Consider the following 26797-nt stretch of genomic DNA (forward strand, 5'->3'; position numbering starts at 1 on the left):
TCTCGCTAGACTAGCTCAGGACGACACCGAATATTACCATGACCTGTTGAGTGACACGGAATATTACGATGACTTGGTCTGCCCAGCTTGTGATAAACTCCCAAAGTGCAGAAATCAGGATGAAGCACTTAAAGTCTAAGGAACATAGGGAGATGGTGGCGCTACAGCTGGCAGCTGATAAGGGAGCCCCGAGAGTCTCCAAGAAGCAGAAAAGAAAAAGACGAAGCAGAAGACGATAACCATCTAAATCATTATCACTTCTATCGGATCATGCACGTGGGCCCTACGAAGGGGGCCAAATCAGTTGGAAAGTAGGAAAAATTACCAAGGCAGTCCAGCTGTTTGTAAAAGTCAGCACTGCTGGTTCAGCAGGACGGAAGTTCAAGCTGTTAAGCCAAGGGAAAGACTATTGGATGAGTCACGCTAGAAATGTGAACCGGCTACACCACAGAGATGTTGTTCGGACCGAGTCAAGACCAGAGACTGAATCTGTGAACTGTTCCCGCAGAGACTATATCTGTGAATTGCTTTACATGAAGTTGATTATATGTTATGTTTAATGGTGAATAAGTATGTTGTAAGCTAAAAAGGGAGGATTGTAGTGTATGTACCCGTCTACCTTTAAGAGAACTATTGTATGTAACTGTTCACCTTTAAGAGAACTATTTTAGGTGTGGCACTACTTTGTTTGGCTTCTGTATACTGTAATACCGACGGTGACCACACCAGTATATAAGTGTTGTGTCAGGATTTATTGGGCAGATTCGCCCTGACCTTCGAATAGTAAAGTCCTGTTTTAAGTTACTCTGGTAGTCTGTGTATTAATTAACTAAACAACCCACAGACTTTACACTTACAAGGTGCCAGGTTGTGAGCCCATGCACCCTGCGATGCTGTATGGCAACTTTGACCATAATGGCATGCTACTATGGGCTACCTTGCCTTTTAGGATAGTAAATACTTATCCTGGAAGTTATGCTGAATCCTCCATGGAGCAAGAGATGTCAGCTGGCCGTGCTGTTGATTTGGCCAAAGGAAGAAAGGAGTTATGTAATTTTATGGCTGTCTTTTCCCTTTTTTTCCCTCTGTTGCCTGGTTATCATTCAGGTTGCCTCTGGTCAAGCTCCCCTGATGGCTAAATGAGTTTGTGATTAGCTGAACCATAAAGAGAGGGGAGGTCCCAGGCTTGATTCTGGGCCTGTTAGCTGATCTTTGCTGGGTAACAGTATTTCAATTGGCCTTTGGGCTCTTGAATTAGGAGGGTCTGATAGGATGGCTGCTCCTGGTTGCTATCTAGTATCTAAACATAAGCACGTCCAACACACATCGACTGAGAACAAGATGCAGCTCAGCTGTGATGCCATTCTTCTTTTCCTCCTCCCTTCCCCCACCCCTTACTGCCATAGTAGAATAACTTTCACTGTTGAGGTTTGCATATCGATAATGGCTATTTGGGTGAGATACTGTGTACCCCAGCAAGGAGTCAATGCCTTGAGAAGGGAAGAGGGGAAAATTAGCAAGAATGGGGAGATAACCATTATTAAAGTGATTGGGGTGCTATATAAGAGCTACCGAAAAGAGGCATTTCTGATGAGATGACGCTGAGTTCTTAAAATTAACCAACCAGTTAGCAAGTTCTGGGTTTCCATTCACCCGTGCCAATTATTTTCCCTTTGTGTGCTTGCTTCTGCCATAATGTCAGAACCTCTTTTAATTCTAGTAAATGTTGGAAAAAATGTCACTTGTTGACTGAGATGCAACTGTAGTCATTGTATAAAATATTACTTACAGTAACTTCTTGGTAATCCGAAATGATTTTTAAAAAAATCATGGACCCAAGAAGTGGTCATTCAAAATAGAGATGCAATATCTTGTTTTACTGATGGATACAGCATTAGTTGCTCTATATTAGGTTAAATACTATGAAATGGTATTGGAGTTTATTTGCCACCATTTCCTTTTCACTTTTGCTTTCTGTGGTACTTCTTCATGCCCTTGGGAATATATTTTTTATGCAGAAATCTATTTTGTGTTGGTGTGAATTAGAGAAAAATGTTCATTTTGAGGATGAGAATGGAGTACACTGCATAGCTCTAATGTTCACACATTCCACGGCTTGATATCTTAAGGCATCTCATTGTTTTTGACTTGGTACAGTCAAAGCAACTCCATTGTATGCCTGATAATGGAACCAGGTGCTTAATAACATTAAAAACAAAATTCTGGCTCTGGTATGATCTCTAAGTGAACTGTACTGCACAATGGCATGCAGAATGTTGGGTATTTGCATAGAAATTTATTGAAATCATAGTGGAATAATGCAGTCTTGCCTCTTAAGAATTTTGAGTGTGGCTTATGTTACTCTATCAATATTTGTATACCACCTTTCAGTAATAAGATTATGGTACTTATAAAATGTATCGTTTGATGGTATTTTTTCAAAGGCAAATGCAGTATATACAAGTGGCTGCACTTGTTCACTTTTTATATTGAGCATTAAATTAATTGTGGTGGTTTGTAAAACTGTGATTTTCTTGATTGCAGGATAGGTATGTTGTATTTTGTTAGCTGAAAAATTCAAGCAACATCATATGAAGCCAATATAGAGTCCTAGTTTATAATATGCTGCACTATTTACAGTAATATTTATTTGGTGGGGTGTTTCAGTAGCCCCCCCACCCGCCCTCTCCTTGGTTGGTAATGTGCCACCAATCTTCCAGTTTGCTGCAGATGATCTCCAGGAGGAGCAGTGTAAAATGGTGGGATAAACTTACTCTTTACTACAATTCTTCCAAAAAGTGTGGCCCACCATTGGAAGGTGAGGCTGGTGAAGAGCTCCTGGCCTCAGTTTAAAAAAAATTCTTTCCCTTGCAGTTTAGTTGCACTCAGGACCCCTCTAGGTAGAGAATTTTCTGAGTACGTGCCCTTAACCACTGTGTGGCAAGGTACTGCAGGATATACCTGCTTTAAATGGTAATAAATCTGAACGAACTGAAGGAAACTTGATGCGTTCTGTAACTTATCCAAACAGACATCAAGCAGCACAGATGTAAACTCCACAGGACTCCATTTTCAGCAGGTTCAGATAGTAAATGCATGTGTGGTAGGCCAATTGAAATATGGATTTATATTGCATTGAGAATTACAAATGATTTTTATAACTTTTGATGTTATATTTCATTGCAGCCCTTCATCTATTTGGTTGAAAATAATTGTACATTAAGGTCTTTGCCATGTGAATAGTTATCGTGCGCAAACATTTGTGTAACTTGTAAAATGATGACTAGGATGACTCCCCTTTCTCCCTGCCCCCCCCCCCCCCCATAACCTACAGAAGGGAAGGTGGGCTCTGTGTGAAGTTGCATTAATACTTATCATACTGCATTCTTTGATCAATCCCCCCCCCCCACACGCGCACACTGTTTCTTTTGTTTGAGAACAAACTTGTATTGTGTTCTGCGGGGTTGTAGTCCAAGTGCAACTCTTAATTTGTTTCCTTGTAGTTCACTGATCAGATAAAATTTGGCATAGTGAGGTTTTTTTTTTAATGACAGACAATATTTTATAGCTTCCTGTGAGCCAGTTTATGATACAATAGCCTGGTATTACACATTGTGGGTTTTTGTACTCCCACAGTGGAACATTTTCCAAATTGCACTTTTGTTGTCAGTTTTGTGCATTATTTAAATGGCACCCACATGCACCAGGAGTGGACTATGCATCTAGTTATGTGCCTGTGACGTCACAAATAGAACAAGACATTGCACAGTGCCGAAAGATAATGGTGTTTTGCTTTATGATATTTTTCATATTTTCTCAGCACTGGGTTACTGCTGTGTTCAATACTGAGCAACAAAAGCTGAATTCACCAAGCTCAATTGTTTACCAGCTCATTCAATGGTCGTACGAAACTGAGGTTGCAACTAAATGTAATACAAATAGCCTTGTCACCTGCTTGGCCAGACGCCAGAGGTGTATCTCTCATATTTCATCAATAATTTATTTGATTAGTGTAGTGGTGCTTACTGACTCTGTTTGTCTATTATAACTTTTTTTCCAGCAAATTTCCTCGCCCTCTTCTTTCTCCCCTCTTTCTCCACCCCCCCCCCCCACCTTTCACCTCCATAAACATTGTCCTTGCTGGTTGCACAGGTGCTCTCTGATAACTCATCCAAGACAACAAATATGTGGCATCGCAACTGAGTCTGTTCTAGTCGTTATTTGACCTCTGTCCATGCAGCAATTTCAGTGATGGATAATAACCAGGAGCAGGCTTTCCTACACCATCTCCTACCAAAACTTGGGCCCTAAAGCCAATCACCGTACTCTCATGCCACCTTGTATAGCCTGTGGATTGAAACTGGCTTTTTTGGTCTGTAAGGCTCAGCTACTTGATGCCTTACTTAGTTAGTGATCGGGGCGGCGTTCACAGCCTTTTAAGACTTTGGACAGAATGAATTTTGCATAATCATTTTTGGCCCAGAAAATAATGCAATTTGTATAATTGAGACTGATCTATAAGATATAATGTATCTTACCAACTTGAATTAAACAATGATTGCAAATTTGTGCATTACAGCTGGGAGCGTTGTCAATTTGCGACTTGCAACATTGCAAATAGAACTTGGAATTACAGAATGGATAACCATAGCGAGATCCTTGTCAACCTATTAAATAACTCTTTCAATTAGGACCTTTTGCTTGAGCTGATATAAAATAGATAAAGCTACCACGGAAAAGAAGTGCAGATCTCTCGTCTGGATGAGGTGGACGTCTATTTAATCTGCTTAAAAATTACCATCGTGATGCCATTGGTTTTTGGGTCTTTCGAGATGGCCATGGGATTTTTGTGAATTTGAATTGATGCTTGAAGTCTTCATTTAAACTTGTAGATGAAGATTACACCATTAGCAATTGTTCAAAAAAAAGTACTATTAATGTGACGGGCAAATTTGAATTATCTTGAAAATGCTGATTGGACAGTTTATTAAAAAAATTGAATTTCTGGCCATCTCTTTATGCGTTTTTTGTTTTTAAAATGACACGCTGCTATTCTAAATGTAGTGGTGTTACGAAGCTAGGTTTGTAAAAAACCACACCAAGTGTCCAGTCCAATTTGAACTATCTAGTATTTTTGTTTCTCCTATTCCTTAGAAGGCAGTCGCTTATACTGACCATCTAATGCACACCCTAGAGGCCATTCATATCTGAGCTTAGATGGTTGATCTCTGCAGGCTGGAGGGTGTTGCAGCTGATCAATTAACTCGTAACAAATCCGATGAAACCTGAAATGCGCCTCTGTACCACATCACACAATGCAGAAGCTGAACTATCTGTTTTCATTGGTCAGTACTGTACTTTTTTTTGCAGTAAAACCAGTCTCCATTAAATATTGTTGTATAATATTGCCTAACCTTATAAGGAAAATACCATAATTTTCCTGTGGCAATATCTCTGAATTGTCCAATTCAGCATTTCCCAGGAATGAGTGGGCAAGGCAATGGGATTGACTTCTGTTTTAAATTGAAGTCTATAAAACCTCACTCTTGAAAGTGTGTGGTTTTTAAAAACTGGATATTTCATTACCTACTTAAAAGATGCTCAATTGATGGAGGTCCAGAGAATTTTCACTTTTTTTCCATCAGTAACCACTTGCTTTTCACAATCATAACCTGAGGAATTGAGGGATCCTTTTGTGACCTTCCCACTGGAATGGACACCGCTCTGCAGCATAGAATGCACGTGAGGTGTGACTGATGATTTAGCACATCAGAAGGTTGCCATTTTTTTTAAACTGCATGGTATAACTTTTTTTTCCTCCCAGAGAATATGATATACTTGGTGACTTTAGTAATAAATCTTGCACTGCCACCAGGAGTACACTGAGAACAAGAATGTTCTTCTGATAAACAACTCCAAGCTGTTTAATATATGGATCAAAATCTAGCGATGAACTTTAATTTTGTGATGGATCTTCTGCTCTCCAAATAACAGGATAGATTATAGGTGGCACTTCTGTGAAACACTTCAGTGCTGCATGAAATACGTTGTATAAGTGCTTTTTGTTTGGAATCTCTTATCTGTTGGATGCAGAGTAAATGTTTGAAAACCATAGAAGTTTACAGCATGGAAGGCCATTTGTTGTGTCTGACTACTCTTCGCAATCCAAAACGAATCCTCCTTCCCTGCTTGCTCCCTACTGCCCTGTATGCTCCTCATCATCTGATTCAATTATTTATCCTCCCTTTTACTTCCCTTGAAGGGTGCATTGGTCTTTGCTTCAAATAACTCTGGCAAAGCAATCCCTGCTCAAACTTCTGCATAAAGAATTTTCTTCTAACCTCTCTCCTTGCATTCTTAATGACAATTTAAAATTGACCAGCTCAAGATACTTGCGGGTGAAGAAAGCCTTTCAGCCTTTTTGTATTCATCCATCCAGAGAGACCAGACAGATGTCCATTGCTGCATCTATTTATTTCTTGCATGAATCCTGGGTTTTCACCATTCACTACTCTATCTGAAAATGTTGATCACTCTGAAGAATTTCCTGATGTCTGTTTTAAATTGAACTATTTACTAGTCTGAACCTTTTGTCCCCTTGTCCTTCCCTGACTACCTTTCTCATTCCCTTTTTATCTATCTGACTTCACCACCAGAGGAAATAACGTTTCCATATTCACCGTATTCAGACTTCGATATTTTTGGGTTTTTCTTGCTTTCAGGATTTTGGGATTGAGTTGTGTTTTGAGGATCCTGTTCTAAAACAAAGTGACTATGCGCAAGCTTTAAAAAGAAAAGGCACAGGCTGTTAGCTTGCAAGCCTTTGGCCCTGATATTTGTGGGAGAGGCCAAAGAACCCGGCAAGGCCGGAGACGCAGCGATCCTGCCGAACTTAGTGGCAGGAACTCTAACATTTTTTGTTCCGTTTCCCAGCCGGCCAAATTGTCAGCCTGGCCATGGTGGGAGGGAACATCTGCGGCAGGAAGCCACAGCTGGGTACCTTTTGGGGATGGTCCTCGGTAATTGTGGGGAGAGGGGGGAGAAAGGTTGGCAAACAGGGTTGGGGTGAGTGAAGGTCAGCTATGTTGGGGGGGGTGGGGGAAGAGGGGAAGGAAGGTTGGCGACAGGCAGGGAGGAGCGAAAGGTACAACTGGCTCGGGGTGGGGGGGCTGGTGAAAGGGGGAGGGGAAGAGAGGCTGCTGTCGGCAGTGCTGGGGCTGTGCCAATGGAACCATAGGAGACTGATTTTAAATGTTAAGTGTCCTGCCTCTCCATGGCATGGCAGGACACTTTGATGTGCCAATATCTGCTGCTGTTTATAAAAAAAAAAAAAAAAAATTAAATGGCATGTTTGGTGTGTGTTCCCTGTATTTAATTGTATAACTCTCCCAACCTTCCCCTGTCCATTGGGGAGTTAACATCAAGGGCTATGTATCTGTTTGAAATTGACTGAGTTGTGACATCCCCAAAACTGGCTCATCTGGATTTAATAGCAAGGACCTATTGTTCCATCCCAGATCCATTAGCCAGGATAACTAGGGATATTGAACAATTCGTATACTCTGCGCAGGTGATCAACATATACTCTGACTGGGCATGGCATGAGGTATTTTTGGTGAATATACTCCTCAGAGTAGTCTGTTTGGTTGACTTGCCTTCTGGTCAATATCTGCACAGGGACAGTGGAGGAAACAGTGGCCTCTGTGCCCCAGGTTTAGAATTTAACAGAAAAGGAAGAAAAATCTATGTTCAATCAGGTTTTGAACAAAGGTCTGATCCACAGCTCTTGGCCTGGAGCTGCAAGCTGCTAAAAGAGAAAGTTAGGTCTTGTGATTAGAAGTTGTTTTACAGAAAAGGACATACCAAAAAATAAGTCAGCGCACTAAAGTAAAGGATTGTGTACTTATTTATTTTTTGTAAGGAGTGAAGTGAGTTTGATTTAAGCAAGTGAAATTTGCTTTGACTGTTACTCTTGCATTTGTTTGCTGTCTGTGAAATAAAGCCGCTTAACGAATTGTACCCATCCTCGTTTCAACAAGTGTTTCTCAATGCACCCTTGAAAAGAATGAAGAATCCCACATGAGAACAGGTGCGAAAGACACGATATTCCGATTTAGATCCAATAACGAGGAGGTTGTATTGTTGTATCAGAGTTACACTATCGTACAGTTAAATATCGGGCAGTACTGTCATACCCTAAATACAAGATGCTCAGATCACTTACGGGAGTGACCAGTCCCATTTTACCTGAGAATATCTAAGGCAGACCCTAAGCTTGTAGCAAAAGCCCTTCATAATTTTAAAACCTCTATTAAATCACCGTCTTCTCTGCTCCAGTAGAAATAGTTCCAGTTGATTCTGCAGTTTCTAACCTTATTTCAGAAGGCTCACTCTAGGAAGCACAGCATGCAACAAACACCTTGTATAAAATTCTGCTGACATTCCCTTATGAGTGTAGGGTGTTTGGTTTCAAGCTTCTACATTGCTCTTGTAGTATGACGGACTGCATAACTTAAAGTCAGCAATAGAAAACCTCACCACCTTTTTGTGCTGGCAGAAACTGTGTGGCTGGAACAAAGTACCTCAATCTTTTTATCATGTTCTACAAAGTGCATCTGATTACTATTGTGACAATATTATTTAAACTACAGCCTGTTAATGTACTTTAGAAGGTTTGCATGATGATTGATTGTTGCAAAGTAGGCACTGTACTACAGAGTGACTCTTGTAATTGGAAGGCAGGGAAGAAGTTTATATCTAATCTAAACTGGAACAAGTGTCAGGTCAGGAAAGTAATAAGTTCACATGAATAAGCTCCAGCATATTCAAAGCTGGACTTTTCTTTCAAATCTCTCGTGTTAAATACGACTGGAGGGACAGCTGCTCAGTATTTTTAATGGCGATTCATTTAAGGTTCCCGTTTTAGGATGGCAACTCTAGTACCACCTTTTTAAGTTCTAGATTATTATAACCCAGAAACTGTGGTACAGTGCTTTTCACACAATAAATCTGCTTGAGTTGCAGATGAAGTAATGTCTGGTGCCGGAAGTTTTTGGCATTTATAATCGGAATAAAGATTTGTGAATATGTTCTTGCCACTGTTGTGCAAAGTATTAAATTGAGTGAATCAGTGAAGCAGGCTAAATCTCTCTGTAGAGCCTGGGTTGCCATGGATATTGCATTGTCTCACAGGTATAAGCTTCAACCTAATTTGTAGTATGGGAAGGAATAATTACTAAAGTTGGTGTCGGGAAAACTTAATTGCGTACTTGAAATTAAATTTTGAATTGTCCTGTAAGTTCTCTTTTTATAAAAAAAAAAAAAAAAAGTTTCAGGCATTTAAAAGAAAGATGTACATGCATTGTTCTGTTGATGCAGCGGCACATAAATTAACCTTTTATATAACTATTAATAAATCTCAACTACTTGGTATATAGACAAAAGCGAAAGGATAATCCAATTTATAATGGTGTTTCCCGATGGACTCTTCACTCTCTTTTATTTAAAAAAAAAAAAAAAATCAATGTCACTGTGAATATTACTGGTGTGTTTTGAAATCCAATTATAATACTCATTTTATATACTGAAAAATGTGGAAATGTATTGCTTTTAGGAGTGGACAAGTTATTGCAGCTGTTCACAAAGTGCTCTCCCTGACCTCATTCTTCTACTATACCTTGAAGTTCTGGATTAAATTTATTTGTGCTCTTTAATATCTTGTATACTTCTGTAAGGTTCCCTCTCTGTCACTTCCTTTTCAAGACTACAGGATCCCATTTTTTCCCCCCAAATCATTGCTCAAAACTCAGCCCTTTAATCCGGATCACTCCTGTGCCTTTTCTCTACACTGCCTCTACTGCTTAAATATTTCTCCAGTGTGTGTGGTGCCCAAAAATAAAGAGTTAATTCTACCCCATCCATAGTATATTTGTAAATCCATTTTACTTGCCAATGTTTTGTCTAACTCCTTTTTTATGTAGGTCCTTGGTTGCTTCATTCATCTCACAACTTCCTCCCTAGTGTACAATCATCTGTGAAATTGCCCAGTTTGCATGGGATTTCTGTCATGTAATGTACGTTTGGGGTCCCTGCAGCGAACCCTGTAGCGTCCTGCTTGGTACCATTTTCTTCCAGCTCCCCTGATGCCACTTGCCTAAGGAACACCTTTTCAGCTTCTCCCCATCTGCACCTGTTGCTTCTTTCCCTCAGCTTCTCCACGAAGGTTGTACCTGAATTTTATTTTTAGTAGCAGCCTTTCATGACTAATTTTATCAAAGCCTCTTTGGAAATCTAAGTACTCTTAATTATATGGATTTCCCCAGTTCACTTGGGATTTCACTTCCTCAAAAAAGTAAAGTAGGCTTGTTGGGCAAGATCTTTTCCTTTTTAAAGCCTATGTTGCTTGTAGTTATTCTGATGTTCAGTGTAGTTATTTTCATCAAGTGTTGATGTTGGACTAATGGGTCTATAGTTGCCTGTATTAGTTTGTCTCCTTTCTTCAATATGACTACACCATTAGTGTGTTTTCAATCTCTTATCTCCCAGCATTCATTGACTCCCACAATGATAGAAACATAGAAGATAGGAGCAGGAATAGGCCATTCGGCCCCTCGAGCCTGCTCCGCCATTCAATGAGATCATGGCTGATCATCCAATTTCAGTACCTGGTCCCTGCTTAATCCCCATACCCCTGGATCCCTTTAGCCTTAAGATATATATCCAACTCTTGAATATAATTAATGAATTGGCTTCTGCCTTCTGTGGTAGAGAATTCCACAGGTTCACCACTCTCTGGGTGAAGAAATTCCTCCTCATTTCTATCCTAAATGGTTTACCCCTTATCCTTAGACTATGACCCTTGGTTCTGGACTCCCCGACCATCGGGAACCTCCATCCTGCATCTAGTCTGTCCAGTCCAGTCAGAATTTTATAAGTTTCAATGAGATCCCCTCTCATCTAAACTCCAGCGAGTACAAGCCCAATCGTCCCAATCTCTCCTCATACGTCATTCCTGCCATCCCAGGTATCAGCCTGGTGAATCTACGCTGAGCTCCTTCCATGGCAAGAACATCCTTCCTCCGATAAGGCGACAAACTGCACACAATACTCAAGATGTGGTCTCGCCAAGGCCCTGTACAACTGCAGCAAGACATCCTTGTTCCTGTACTCAAACCCTCTCGCTACGAAGGCCAACATCCCATTTGCCGCCTTAACCACCTGCTGCACCTGCATGCTTACCTTCAGCGACTGGTGTACAAGGACACCCAGGTCTCATTGCACTTCTCCTTCTCCCAATTTATTGCCATTCAGATAATCTGCCTTCCTGTTTTTGCCATCAAGGTGGATAAACTCTCATTTATCCACGTTATATTGCATCTGCCATGCTTTTGCCCAATCACCCAACCTGTCCAAATCATCCTGGAGTTTCTCGGCATCCTCCTCACAGCACACACGCCCACCCAGCTTTGTATCGTCTGCAAATTTGGAGATACTGCATCTAGTTCCCTTGTCTAGATCATTAATATATATTGTGAATAGCTGGGGTCCAAGGACCGATCCCTACGGTACCCCACTGGTCACTGCTTGCCACTCGGAAAAAGACCCGTTTATTCCAACTCTTTGCTTTCTGTCTGCCAACCAGTTCTCTATCCAAGTCAATACCTTGCCCAATCCCATGTGCCTTAACTTTACACGCTAATCTCTTATGCGGGACCTTCTCAAAAGCCTTCTGGAAGTCCAAATACACCACATCCACTGGTTCTCCCTTGTCTATCTTACCAGTTACATCCTCAAAATTCCAGTAGATTAGTCAAGCACGATTTACCTTTTGTAAATCCATGTTGACTTTGTCCGATCCTGTCACTGTTTTCCAAATGCTCTGCTATTACATCTTTTATAATGGACTCTAGCATTTTCCCCACTACCGATGTCAGGCTTGCCGGTCTGTAATTCCCCGTTTTCTTTCTACCACCTTTTTTGAATAGTGGGGTAACATTAGCTACCCTCCAATCCATGGGTACTGTTCCAGATTCCATTGAATTTTGGAAGATGATCAGCAATGCATGTACTATTTCTAGGGCCACTTCCTTAAGTACCCTAGGATGTAGATTATCAGGCCCTGGGGATTTATCGGCCTTTAACCCCATCAATTTCCCTAACACCATTTCCCTACAAATACTGATTTCTATCAGACCTTATGTTCCCTGACATCTCTGGGAGGTTATTTGTGTCCTCCTTTGTGAAGACAGAACCAAAATATGAATTTAATTAGTCTGCCATTTCTTTGTTCCCCATTATAAATTCCCCTGATTCTGACTGCAAGGGACCTATGCTTGACTTCACCAATCTTTTTCTCTTCACATATCTATAAAAGCTTTTACAGTCTGTTTTTATGTTCCCTGCAAGCTTACTCTCATATTCTATTTTCCCCTTCTTAATTAATCCCTTTGTCCTCCTTTGTTGAATCCTAAACTGCTCCCAATCCTCAGGTTTACTGCCTTTTCTGGCCAATTTATATGTCCTGTCCTTGGATCTTATGCTATCCCTAACTTCCCTTGTTAGCCACGGTTGAGTCACCTTTTTTGTTTTATTTTTATGCCAAACTGGAATGAACAAATTTTGTAGTTCATCTATGCTGTCTTTGAATGTTTGCCATTGCCTATCCACTGTCAACCCTTTGAGTGACATTCCCCAATCAATCCTACCCAACTCGCGCCTCAGACCATCGTAGTTTCCTTTATTTAAATTCAGAACCCTAGTCTCTGTGTCAACTACTTCATTCTCCATCTTGATGAAGAATTCGATCATATTATAATCGCTCCTACCCAAGGGGCCTCGTACAACAGGATTAATTAGCAATCTTTTCTCGTTACATAATACCCAGTCTAAGATGGCCTGATCTCTGGTTGGTTCCTCGACATATTGGTCCAGGAAACCATCCCGTAAACACTCCAGGAATTCCTCCTCCACAGTATTGTTACTAGTTTGGTTAGCCCAATCTATATGTAGATTAAAGTCACCCATGATGACTGTTGTGCCCTTTTTGCACGCTTCTCTAATTTCCCTTTTAATGCCATCCCCGACCTCCGCATTACTGTTTGGAGGTCTGTATACCACTCCCACTAACGTTTTCTGCCCCTTGGTATTTCTCAGTTCTACCCATACAGATTCCACATCATCAGAGCTAATATCCTTCCTTACAATTGTGTTAATCCCTTCTTTAACCAGCAATGCTACCCCACCTCCCTTTCCTTTTTGCCTATCTTTCCTGAATATTGAATACCCCTGGATGTTGAGTTCCCAGCCTTGGCCACCCTGGAGCCAAGTTTCTGTAATCCCAATCAAATCATATTCGTTTACCTCTATTTGCATTTTGTAAGTTTCACCCCAGGTCTGTCTTATTGCCATGGGATGAATACTATCTGTCCTTGGGGGATTTAACAATTTTGAGCTTTAAACCCGTTAGAAACTCCAGCTCCTTAGTCTTGAAGTCCATATCATTTTGTAGTTGTTACGAAGAGGTAATAAGTGTTCCATTTCCGGGATTCTGTCAGGGTCACTTGCCATCACTAAGGCCAGCTGGAAGTTTCCTCTTCTGACTTCCTAATTTTTATAAAGCAATAGTGCATTACATTTACTAATTTCAACTCTCTAGGTCACTTACTTTTTCAGTGATTTGAATTTCTCCATTAAATACATCCTTCCTATTTTCACACATCCATCCTAAACTTGGTGTTCTGTCTTCCCTCCTATTTTAAGCTGGCGGTCTGTTGTGAGCCCCTTGTTATTTCAGTTCTGCTTGCTTTAAAAACTTGGCCAGATTATTTCAATGGATAGTTTTGCCTCTTTCCTATAGGATCTATTTTTTTTTCATCTCATGTATAGAACTCCACACTACCCTTTGTAACCTATTTTATTCTTCCTAAGAATTCTATACCCTCCTCTCTTGTGCCCAATTCCATATACAGGAGAAACACTTTTAACCGGCACCTCAATATCCGGAAATCTCTCTTATCCGGCAAAATTCAGGAGTAGGTTCAGGTAAGTTTTACTATATATTAGTGGCCGTGTAACCGGGGTTCCTGCACCTGTGGCCGTGCAACAGGGACTCCTGCACAAGTGCCGTGTAACCGGGGCTCCTGCACCTATGGCCGTGTACGGGGCTCTCGTAACTTACTAAGTATACCTCTGTAATCCAGACTTTTTGATCAACCGGCACCACGCCGGTGCCGGATAAGAGTTTCCTGTACTGGGGTAATCACAGACTATTTCTATTACATCATAGTTTCCTCACTGCTGTAAATTGTCTTTAGTTCATGGTTTTTTTTGTTGGTTAACATTCATTTATAAGCACCTTTTTAACAGAATTATTGACCATTTTTTGGGGGTTCTGCAATTTACTCAGGTTACTTACTACTCATGGCAATTAAGTAGCGATTCCAAATTATTCAAATTTATAAAGTATTTACTGTAGGTTAATATGCCATTCATGATTTTTGGAATCTTATTTGACAATCCAAAAGCTTTACGGGGTTGATCATTTATAATATACTACAGAAATTGTAATGTTTTCAATATTAAAAACTCTTTGATTAAAATATTGTACAGATCCCCTTTTAATTTGGGGTGAAGAATGTTCAGTTTCATTAAGCTTTCAATTTGAAAAAAAATTAGATACAAGCTGAACAGTTTCATTCCAAGCTTAAGTTAGATAAAGTAGGACACCCTCCACTTGTATGCTGAAAATCTTTTTTTAATTGCTGAGATAAAACATGGCCATATAGCACTTTTGGATGCTGCAGTTCTTCCTGGTCAGGCTACCTAACCTCTCCTTTCAAGAGGAGCAGTCCCCTGATGTATAGATTGAGGCTCATGTAGCTTTATTTTGGGTGCTAGCACATGAACAGGAAATGTAAGCACAATTTAAAGGGGCATTACCTTAAATGTTTAGTAAAGCTTTTATGCTTGGTGAGAGAAAGGAGCAGTATATATTTCTCCGGTGTCATTTTTCTGTCCTTGCGTTGTGTGAACCTAGGATTTTAAAAGGACACCGCCTTTATGAAAATATTTGGCAAAAGTTTCTGTTTGGCGATGGAAAAGTACAGTATATCCTTATGATCTGATTTAATTTTTATGTCCTTGGTTGTGGCTTTGCAAACAAATATAAAATGAATAATTTAAAATAAAATCATGAGACAGTACCCCTTTAAAGCCATGAGCTTGATCTTTATTGCAATTAGGCATAGTTATGACGCTAATGCATTTACATGTCTATGGTCATCAAGTTTGATACATCTTAAAAACTGACCTTCCCTATCTAGGTTTATTGCTGATGGAAATGCTGGATATCACTGCATTGTAAAAAGTAGCATGCTAACCCCTTTGTTTGCGCACAGTTAATTTTTCACAGGTGCTGCAGGTGACATCTAGATTGTGCTCTTGGGTGTATACTTTATATAAAAAAAAAAAAAAAAAAAAATTAAATCTGGTTCTTGGCTATATTTTTAAGGTGTAGGGAGGGCATTGAATTATTAAATGTCAAATTGAATTTGGGTATATTGGAATACCAGTAATCCCTTTGGAAGCCTTGAATGTTGCATTTCTTTAGAGCAGTGGCAATATCTATCGCCATGTTTTCTCTAATGGCTCCTTGGCAGTACATCACTAATGCCCATGGCAGGCTTGGCTTGAATAGTAATAGTGATATTACCTTAAATGTTTAGTAAAGCTTTTATGCTTGGTGAGAGAAAGGAGCAGTATATATTTCTCCGGTGTCATTTTTCTGTCCTTGCGTTGTGTGAACCTAGGATTTTAAAATAACTAATAGTGAGGTCATGTTGCTACACCCAGAGCATCAGTGAAGCAATTTGGGTCTTCTGGAGACTGGTATCAAATATAAATGCAACTAGCATTGTCTACCATTTGTGTAGCCCTGAGTGAGTATAGCTTTCAGCCACTCTGTACAGGCCAGAAATGCAGGGTTGCTGACCTGTATGAACCTTTTGCTAGTTAATAATTAATGTAATTCAGATGTGTCTTGTATGGTTATTTATTGGCTTCTAATGCCTGACATGAGAATCTTTTTCCTTTTTATGGAAATGTTTGTCTGCTGTTTTATACATTTTAGTGAGGCAAAATGCCTTGCTTGCCTGGTGTCCTCCAGCCAATGACGTGAGAATAGATTCCCTCAATATCAAGGCAGTATTCAACTGTGTGGCACCAAGGAGTCCTAACAAAACTGAGGGTGGGGGGGGGGGGGGAGGAGGCGGCTCGAGGGTAAAACCCTCTCATGGCTGGAGTCATACATAGAATTTATAGCACAGAAACAGGCCATTCGCTCCAACTGGTCCATGCCAGCATTTATGCTCCACTCGAGCCTCCTCCCATCCCACTTCATTTAACACTATTGCATATCCTATTCCTTTCTCCCATATGTGCTCATCTAGCATCCTCTTAAATGCATAAAGGAGGATGGTCATTGTTATTTGAGGCCAATCATTTCAGCCCCAAGGCATTGCTGCAGGTAAGTGTCCTTGGCCTAATCATTTTCAGCTACTTCATCAATGACCTTCTCTCCATCTTAAAGTCAAGAGTGGGTCTGTTCAGTTTTTCACCAATGGTCAGTTCCATTACTTAAAGTACATATACTTGAAAAGGAATAAGTTTGCAGGGCTATGGGGAAAGAGCATGGGAGTGGGACTAAATGGATAGCTCTTTCGAAGAGCTGGCACAGGCACGATTGGCTGAATGGCTGCCTCCTGTGCTGTAGGGTTCTGAGTCTACCGCTCCTTTGATAATGAAGCAGCCCATGCAGAGGCTAGGTCTTGTATGACAAATGGCTCACCTCCTGACGCATCAAAACCTCTCTATCTACAAGACTCCACTTGGGAGCGTGACTCAACGCTATCCTGGATGGCACAGCTGCGACCTCACGACGCTGGATGCCATCCGGGACACAGCAGTCTGTTTGATCGGTGCATTACCACTGCACTCCATATACAGCCCCTGTGTCAACGGTATACTGCCACAATTCATCAAGCTTCCTTCAAAGTCACTTCCCAGCCCACAATTCTACCACCATGAAGGATAAACAGGGAAACTTTGGAGATGACTTGGACATATACCACCATTCTTCATTGTTGTTGAATCAATGTCTTGGAATTTGCTGCCTAACCCTATCGTAGGAGCACCATCTCCACAAGGACCACAGTGGTTCAAGGACAAGGGTTGCCTCTTGCCTTTAGGGCAACTAGGGATTGGCAATAAAAATACAGCTTTGCTGGCATTGCCCACATTCCCAAGAACAAAAAATGATCTGTTCTAGTACTGAGAAGCCATTTAGATTTGACCTAATTTTTCTTCTTTTCTCCTGAGGACCTAGCCAAGTTTGGGATTTCGAACATGAGAACAGTGAGCATAAATCTGTGTCCTGCTACTCGGTAGAACCTTGAACGTTTACAGCACAAATGGAGGCCATTCAGGCCATTGATTGTGCCTACCTTTTGCTAGAGCTATCCAAAACTAATCCCATTACCCTGCAGTATGTCCTTGTACCTTCCTCTGCTTCAATTTTTCCCTTTAAAACCAATCGTCTGTCCCAACTGCTCTGTGTAGCAAAGTATCCCACACTCTTTAACAACTGTGTAATTTCTCTTAACCCCTCTCCTCACTCCTTGCATCATCAATTTTAATTGGCACTATCATTGACTCCTCCCAATAGAAGCAATAGTCTTTTCCTATTCATCCTAGAAAATTCTCATGACCTTCTCTGTCCCAGTTGACATAGTCCCAAAATATCCTCATAACTTCACACTCTTCTCCAATCTGAACAACCAACATTAACCCTAACCTTTTGTTTCCTATCTGTCAACTAACTTTCTATCTGCTGCTATATTTTTTATACCAAGCACCTGAATTTTTCTAAGAAGCTTTCTGTGGGACACCTTATGGAATGCCTTCTGAAAGTCCAAAGACATTACGTCTACTACATTCTCTTTACCGATACAATTACCCATCTGCTTGAAAAAAAAATTAGATTTTTTTCCAATCATGACTTGTTTTCATTAAATCCACATTGACCATCATTGATTATTCCATACATCTCTCAATGCTCACTAATTTGATCTCGAATTATGGGTTCTGAGAGTTTGCCCACAACTGATATTTGACTAATGGGTCTTTAGTTACCCAATTAATCCTTCTCTCCCTTTTTGAACAGAGTTGTTGCCTTGGCTTCAAAACATTTTCTTTTGCAAACTTAGCTCCTTCTCTATATATGTCAGCTTAGAACCTGCACCATAACTTGCTAGTTACCAGAAACAATATTGAAGTTTCACTTCAATGTAATAGCACATATTGAAAAGTTAGTGTTGGCATATTGCACAATTTGTGTTTTTTTGACCTGGATTTCAATAAATTGTCAGTTGTCTTAATATAAATCTGATGGAGTAATTTTAAAACTTCATACCAAATATTGCTTTGAGCACCCAGAGCATGAATGCATAAATAACGTGTGATTTGAAGCGAGAGGCAGTAATACGAAAACCTTTCTTGCTTTTCAGGAGCCTTTTGAGGATGGCTATGTAAATGGCGAAGAAAGCAGTCCAGCTGAAGAGGCTGTGTCGAAGCATGTTGCTGACAATAAAGGTGTTGTAAAGTTTGGCTGGATTAAAGGTGTTCTGGTAAGTAATTGTTAACTCCTACTTTCAATGAATATAGAGCAGGTGACTCCAGATATTGGGTCATATCAGTTAGGAGTGTGTTTTTTGGAATAATTATGAAATAGAACTGCTGTAGGGGCCTTCAAAATCCTTTAGAAGTTTTATAGACTTCAGTTTGGTACTAGATGTGTTGTCTTGATGTAGCTTGGAGTGCCTGCACCTGCTTAAAAAGCTGGTTCACAGCAAAATGCCTCTCTCTTGTTATGTGACTTTTTGTGACAGATGGTTTCTGGACTTTGAAGGCACAACAGCCACTTTCCCCATGTCTTTTATCTTCAGAAATAGTCCAATATGAAGGGTCATGCAAAACTGTTGCCTTATATTAGTGACTCTACCCCTAATTGATATTACTCCGTTGCAACTGCATCATGATGTGATGAGGGAGGGGAAAAAAGCAGATGATCTCTTCTGAAGAGACTTTTACACAAGGAATGTCTCTTCATTTACTGTAATTTTACAGCAAGTGACCCACTTGTAGTAGCTCTCTACCCTCCAAAAACAGAGTGCATGTGAGGAGGTTTACTATTTAAATTACAAAGTCCTTTAGTAATGTCTATCTTTAGTACAATTTGAGATCTAATAGGCATGGGCTATGTGAAAATTATCCTTTAAAACATTTTTTTTGCAAGTATTAGAAATTCCATGATCCTGAACATCAGCAATCTGCAGCATAAACCAAATGGATGATAAGAACGAGTTTAATTAAAGCTGCTTTCAATTTGATCATATTTAACAGTGAATTGACAGAATATATCTGAGTAACTAACGTGTGTTAATAATCCAAATCTCCTCAAATCAGTATGTTACTGAATGCATTAAGGCTTTTTAAAAGAACTATTGCAAAAATACAAGCTTGTGATACTAATTAACTGCCAGACATTGGAAAAGAAAAGTTGAGAGAAATGTTTTGTACTAATTAAAACTATTGATGTTTACAGTACAAAACGAGGCCATTTGGCCCATTGTATCTGCACTAGGATTTTGGTAGAGTAATCCTAAATTAATCCCCTTGCACTGTCCTTTCCCCATATCCCTGTATCTTGCACTGCTTCAATGTTTATCCAATTTTCCTTTTAAAATATGAAATGGTCTCCGCATCAAACACTCCTGTGGTAAAGCATTCCATGCTCGATTCTGTATTCCCTAAAGCCCCCTCTTTTGTCCCCCCCCCCCCCAGCAATTTTTTTATTTTTTTATTTTTTGAATGCTGAGGATTCCTGGACTTTAGTCTGAATGTTGGGACTGAATTTAAAAAGGAACTTTTTGGTTACTTGGAAAAGTTTGTAACCTACCAAAGCAGTCAAAAAATGTTCAGGGGAAAAACGGCAGTGTCAAATTGTATTTGGAGCACCAGCAGCAACAAACCAGGATGGATTTAGGTTGCCACACCCTTTAACCTTCCCAAGGGCATTATATTAAACTTTCTGACAGGCTTTTGCAATAAGCTACATGAGTTTTTTTTTTAAGGGCCTCTTGTGTGTGGTATGTTCTGTGCTAAAAGGATTTCAGTTTTAAATTTATTGTATCATTGTGGAGACACAGAATATCATTAAGGAATGAGAGAAACTCCCATTTTATTCCACTTTTAAGCCATTCGAGAGAACTGCATTTATATAGCACCTTTCACATCCTCAATGTCCCAAAGTGTGCTGTACAGCTAATGAATTGCTTTTGAAGTATAGTCACTGTTATTACATTGGTAAACATGGCAGCCAATTTTGTGCACAGCAATGTTCTATGAACAGTAATGAGATAAGTGAGCAGATAATTTTGTGTGTGTTAGTTGTGCGAGGAGTGATGACCAGGACACCAGATCTCCCCTGCTCTTGTCGAGTATTGCCGTGGGACCTTTTTATTTCCACCTAAGCAGGCAGATGGGGGCCTCAGTTTAGCATCTCTTGCCAAAAGACGGCACCCTCGAAGTGCAGCACTCCCTTCAGTCAACTTTTTTTTGTTATCCACCACTTCTCATTTTTCTCCTCCTCCTCCTCCTGGTTTTTTGCAAGGCATGTAGGTAATGTGTACAATTATTTTGAATGTTTGTTTATTTCCAGCACAACAATCTTTTCTCACCCACCCCCCTTCCTTTCTGGAGCTGCTCTCTGATATGATTTGGCTTGACATCTTACAAATTTTCTTTGCTAAAATGTAGTATTATTTGGATTGTATAGTCTTCAACTAGTCATTATCAACAATGAGTCATGGAACTAGTAGGACTATTTTAGTTCCTTGAGAAAGTTAAATGTGATGCTACAGCTGTCATTTAGTGGCTGTGTGAAAACATGCTTCATATTCATATAGCAATCTACAGCTGTAGGGAAATCATTAACCAAAGGAGGCAAATTCTATGAAGTTTTTGATAAAATTTTATCTCTTGTAAATTATGACTCAATTTATCAAAGCACTTGTTTGAAGTTTGCTATCCTTAAAACTAGATGACTTTCAGTGATAGGTTGAGTATTACTAATTGGGCTTTTTTTTGAAAGCTGTAAATATTTGTCCCATACACTATTCCAAATCAATTGTGTAGTTGCTGCCCATATTTTCTAGTCTTTTACTGCCTTTCTATCAAAATAATACCATTAAAATGCATAATTTTAAATGGAGCTTAGAAGAAATGCAAGCAAAATGATTTGGATATGCTTAATTCACTGCCTGCTTGGCTGTCACTGCAGATTGTTAAGAATTTGGAATATGAGATAATTAACCTTTTTTTGTGCTCTCTTTGAACCTTTTCCTATCCACTAGGTGCGATGTATGCTAAATATCTGGGGTGTGATGCTCTTCATCCGTTTGTCATGGATTGTTGGCCACGCTGGGATAGGTACGTGAAATAACTAAACTCTACTGATGGTGGGCTAGTGCTGAAGTGTGATTTTCACCTTTGTTGAATCCTAATTCACATGTTAAATGGTTTAGTCATTTGCAGTAATGTGTTGAATGTAACATATGGTTATCTTCTTTCCTGATCTTGATTAGACACAAGGTGTTGAAATTGAGCACATTTTACAGTTTGCAATGAAACATTTATAACTATTCATGGTACAACTAACTACAAATTAACTATTTCAGGGGAAAATTGCTAAAAGATTTTTGTGAACCTTGAATCATAGAATGGTTACTGCACAGAAGGAGGCCATTCGTCCCATCGAGCCCATGCCGGCTCTCTGCAAGAGCACTTCAGCTAGTCCCATTCCCCCGCCCTTTCCCTGTAGCCCTGCAAATTTCTTTCCTTCAGGTACTTATCCAACTCCCTTTTTGAAAGCCATGACTGAATCTGCCTCCACTGCTCTTTCAGGCAGTGAATTCTAGATCACAACCACTCGCTCTGTTTATATAAAAAAAAACGTTTTTCCTCATGTCACCTTTGGTTCTTTTGCCAGTCACCTTAAATCTGTCCTCTGGTTCTCGACCCTTCTGCCAATGGGAACAGTTTCTATCTACTCTGTCCAGACCCCTCATGATTTTGAACACCTCTATCAAATCTCCTCTCCATCGTCTCTGCTCTAAGAAGAACAACCCCAGCTTCTCCAGTCTATCCATGTAACTGAAGTTCCTCATCCCTGGAACCATTCTTGTAAATCTTTTCTGCACACACTCTAAGGCCTTCACACCTTACTTCAGTTGAGGTCGAACCAATGTTTTATGAAGGTTCATCATACCTTCCTCTGCCTCTATTTATGAAACCCAGGATGCTCTCTTAACCATCTTCTCAATCCGCCCTGCCACTTTAAACAATTTGTGCACATAAACCCCCAGGTCTCTGTCCATGCACCCTCTTTAGAATTGCACCCTTTAGTTTATATTGCCTCTCCTCGTTCTTCCTTCTAAAATGTATCACTTTTTGCACTTTTTTGCGTTAAATGTCATCTGCCACGTGTCCACCTATTCCACTAGCCTGTCTGTCTTCCTGAAGTCTATCACTATTCTCCTCACCGTTCACTATACTTCCAAGTTTTGTGTCATCTGCAATTTTGAAATTGTGCCCTGTACACTCACATCCGAGTAATTAATATATATCAAGAAAGCAGTGGTCCTAGTACTGACCCCTGGGGAACACCACTGTATACCTTCCTTTAGTCTGAAAAACAACCGTTCACCACTACTCTCTCTCTTTCCTGTCACTTAGCCAATTCCGTATCCATGCTGCCACTGTCCCTTTTATTCCAAGGGCTTCGACTTTGCCAACAAGCCTATTATGTGGTACTTTTATCAAACGCCTTTTGGAAGTCCATGTACACTACTTCAACTGTATTGCCCTCATTGACCCTCTGTTACCTCATCAAAAAAACTCAATCAATTTAGTTAAACATGATGATTTGCCTTTGACAAATCAGTGCTGGTTTTCCTTAATTAATTCACACTTGTCCAAGTGACTGTTAATTGTGTCCCTGATTAATGTTTCTAAAAGCTTCCCCACTACTGAAGTTAAACTGACCGGCCTGCAGTTGCTGGGTTTATCCAAGTGTGTAACATTTGCAATTCTCCAGTCCTCTGTCACCACCCCCTGTATCTAAGGAGGATTGGAAGATTATGGCAAGTACCTCTGCAATTTCCATCTTAACTTCCTTCAGCATCTTAGGATGCATCCCATCCGGTCCTGGTGTCTTACCTACTTTAAGTATAGGTTGCCTTTCTAGTACCTCTATCAATTTTTATCCCATCCAGTATCTCCACTACCTCTTCTTCTTTCACTGATTTTGGCACCATCTTCTTCCTTGGTAAAGACAGATGCAAATAACTCTTAACACCTCAGTCATGCCCTCTGCCTCTGTGTAGATCTCCTTTTTGGTCCCTAATCGGCCCCACCCCCTCTTACTACCCGTTTACTATTTATATGCCTGTAGAAGACTTGTGGGTTCCCTTTTTTATTTTGGCTGCCAATCTATTCTCCTACTCTCTCTTTGCCCCTCTTATTTTCTTTTTCATGTCCCCTCTGAACTTTCTATATTCAGCCTGGTTCTTGTACCTGACATCTGTCATATGCCCCCTTTTTCTGCTTCATCTTATTCTCTATCTCTCTACTCATCCAGGGAGGTCTGACTTTGGTTGCCCTACCTTCCCCCTCGTGGGAATGTACCTTGACTGTACCAGAACTATCTCCTCTTTACAGGCAGCCCATTGCTCCATTACAGTTTTGCCTGCCAGTCTTTGATTCCAATTTACTCGGGCCAGATCTGTTCTCAACCCACTGATATTGGCCTTCCTCCAATTAAGTATTTTTACTCTAGATTGCTCCCTGTCCTTTTCCATAGCTAATCTAAACATTATGATCACTGTTTCCTAAATGTTCCCCTGCTGACACTTGCTCCACTTGACCTACCTCATTCCCCAGAACCAGATCCAGCAATGCCTCCTTCCTCATTGGGCTGGAAACGTATTGATTAAGAGAGTTCTCCTGAACACTTCAGAAATTCTCCCCCCTCTCAGCCCTTTACACTATTCCATCCCAGCCTATATTAGGATAGTTGGAAGTCCCCCATTATCACTACTCTAATTTCCCTGAAAATTTGTTCCTCTATATCCTTCCCACTAGTTGGTGGCCTATAGAAGTGTAATGGCACCTCTAGTGTTTCTCAACTCTAACCAAATAGATTCTGTCCTTGACCCCTCTGGGACATTCTCTCTCTCCAGCACTGTAACATTCTCCTTAACCACCCCACCTCCTATCTTTCCCTTCTCTATCTTTCCTGAACACCATATATCCAGGAATGTTTAGTACCCAATCCTGCCCTTATTTGAGCCAGGTCTCCGTTATCGCCATGACATCCTATTCCCACGTGGCTATTTGCGCCTGCAGCTCACCACCTCATTTACCACGCTTCTTAGGTTTACAGTGCATGTGTGTAAATACATCTTAGACCACCTTGTATTCTTAGTCTGACCCCACCTAATGCCATACCTATTTCTTACTCTACTGCTATCCGTCTCTCTTAATCCTTCGTGCACTTTGTTTCTCCTTTCTAATGCTACATCCTGGTACCCATCCCCCTGCCAAATTAGTTTAAACCCTCCCCAACAGCACTAGCAACAGCCAATCCCCCTTGCCCCCCAAACAAGTATATTGGTTCCGGCTCCGTTGAGCTGCAACCCGTTAGGCCTGTACAGGTCCCACCTCCCCCAGAACCAGTCTCAATGTCCCAGGAATCTAAAACCCTCCCTCCTACACCATCTCTCTTGCCATGCATCCATCTGCTCTATCCTCCTATTTCTATACTTGCTAGCTCCTGGCACCAGAAGTAATCTGGAGATTACCACTTTGAGGTTCTGCTTTTTAATCTCTTTCCTAGCTCCCTAAAATCTGCCTGCAGGACCTCATCCCTCTCTCTACCTATGTCGTTGATACCAATATGAACCAAGACCTCTGGCTGGTCACCCTCCCCCCCTCAGACTGTTCTGCAGCCGCTCAGTGACATCCTTGACCCTGGCACCAGGGAGGCAATATACCATCCTGGAGTCACGTCTGCGGCCACAGAAACGCCTGTCTGTTCCCCTAACTATTAAATCCCCTATCACTATTCCCAAATATCTTGCAGCTGCTAAAAATATAATATAAATTAATCAGCTAATGATCATCTTGCATGATTATGGGCATTATACTCTTCCCACACTTGTGTCAGGGAATAAATGAATGCTGTGCTTTCCGTTCTGACTTAAAGGTTCATTTTCATCCCTACAAATTAATGCCAAAAGCACCTGACTGCCACAATATCTAGATATGTGGGACAGTATATGAATTTTTAAAAATGAAATGTAAATATTTATCTGGACAAGTTTAACATTTCTTTGACTATGGAAAAGGTTTACTTAAATATTTTTCGTTTACCCTGTCCTGGAATATTCCTTTTTAATTTGTACTGTGTTGCTGCAAATCCCTATTCTTGGAAACGTTTTTTTTAATTGTTTATCAAGGCAAAGCTGCACTATGGGAAAAGATTTACTTGGAAAAGATTATGGCTCAAAGGTAGTAGCTCATTAGGACAAAAGTTGCATCCGGATTAATAATGAAGGTTGAGTACATGATCCATAGGTTTTGGTATTTTGCGCCATCAAATAAATTGATAAATTTCTCGGCAAGTTGGTAGTACATTTATGTTTGGATTGTAACTTCTTATAAAGGCAGTATCTTGGAATGGTATATTTGGAGTTTGATGCTTGGACCTGTTTTTCCCCCCCAAAAAGTCTGGATTTCACAAGACTAGAAAGCTTTCATATTTTGGTAGTTGTGTTCATGTCCTGTTTTATATCTGCCACCTTTTATGATGATCTGGGATCATTCTGGTTCCAACCCAATGCTACTTTATCATGCCAGCAATTATTACAGATTTGCTAGAATACACTTTGCGCTGTGAAGAATTTGAGGTGTTTTTGCTGCTGTTTGGAAAATGTCTTGTGTATGAAGTGGGAATTACTCTTGTTTGCAAATTAGTTAGTGTGGAGTCTTGGTAATACTTGTACCCAAGTTTGTCTTGCAGTACATCGCCTGACTCAGCTATGGAGCTGTGGCAGTGCAAGTAGTTAAGACTGTAAGAGGGTATTTAGATTGTGGAATTCTCTTCTGCAAACTGTTGTTGAAGCAGGACCCACAAATTATTTTCAAAATGAAATGAGATAGTTGTTGAAAGGTTATAGGGAGCGAGCAGGAGAGTGGTATCCAGGCTTGTGTAGAGAAAAACACTGGTGGGCTGGTTGGCTTGTTTATGTACTGTAACTTGTGTTTGTAGTTTGATGTTTTGCAAATCACTTGGTTTCTCCATGTGATTAGTTCCCAATGTTGGTGGATGCAGGGAGGGAGGGACAGGGAGAGAACATTTTGAGTAGTATTGGGAAAGATTGAGGAGTAGTTTGTGTGCCTGGCCTCTGGGAAGTAGAATATTTTTTTTAAAATTTTTTTATGGGATGTGGGCATCGCTGGCAAGGCCAGCATTTATTGCCCATCCCTAATTGCCCTTGAGAAGGTGGTGGTGAGCCGCCGCCTTGAACCACTGCAGTCCGTGTGGTAAAGGTACTCCCACAGTGCTGTTCGGTAGGGAGTTCCAGGATTTTGACCCATTGGCGATCTACTTCTAAGTCAGGAT

At 40.5% G+C, this 26797-nt stretch overlaps 1 protein-coding gene across 1 annotated transcript in view; it reads left to right on the top strand.

The window, feature by feature from the left end:
* slc12a2 (solute carrier family 12 member 2) overlaps positions 1-26797 on the top strand; it is a 244971-nt gene that overhangs the window by 56165 nt on the left and 162009 nt on the right. The window contains 2 exon segments of the mRNA XM_085984420.1: positions 18561-18680; positions 21468-21543. Of these exon segments, the coding sequence (XP_085840546.1) occupies positions 18561-18680; positions 21468-21543 (196 nt within the window).

This window comes from Somniosus microcephalus, chromosome 1 (genome assembly GCF_052327205.1).
Source record: "Somniosus microcephalus isolate GS21.2 chromosome 1, FLI_Smic_1.0, whole genome shotgun sequence".
NCBI classification, from domain to species: domain Eukaryota; kingdom Metazoa; phylum Chordata; class Chondrichthyes; order Squaliformes; family Somniosidae; genus Somniosus; species Somniosus microcephalus.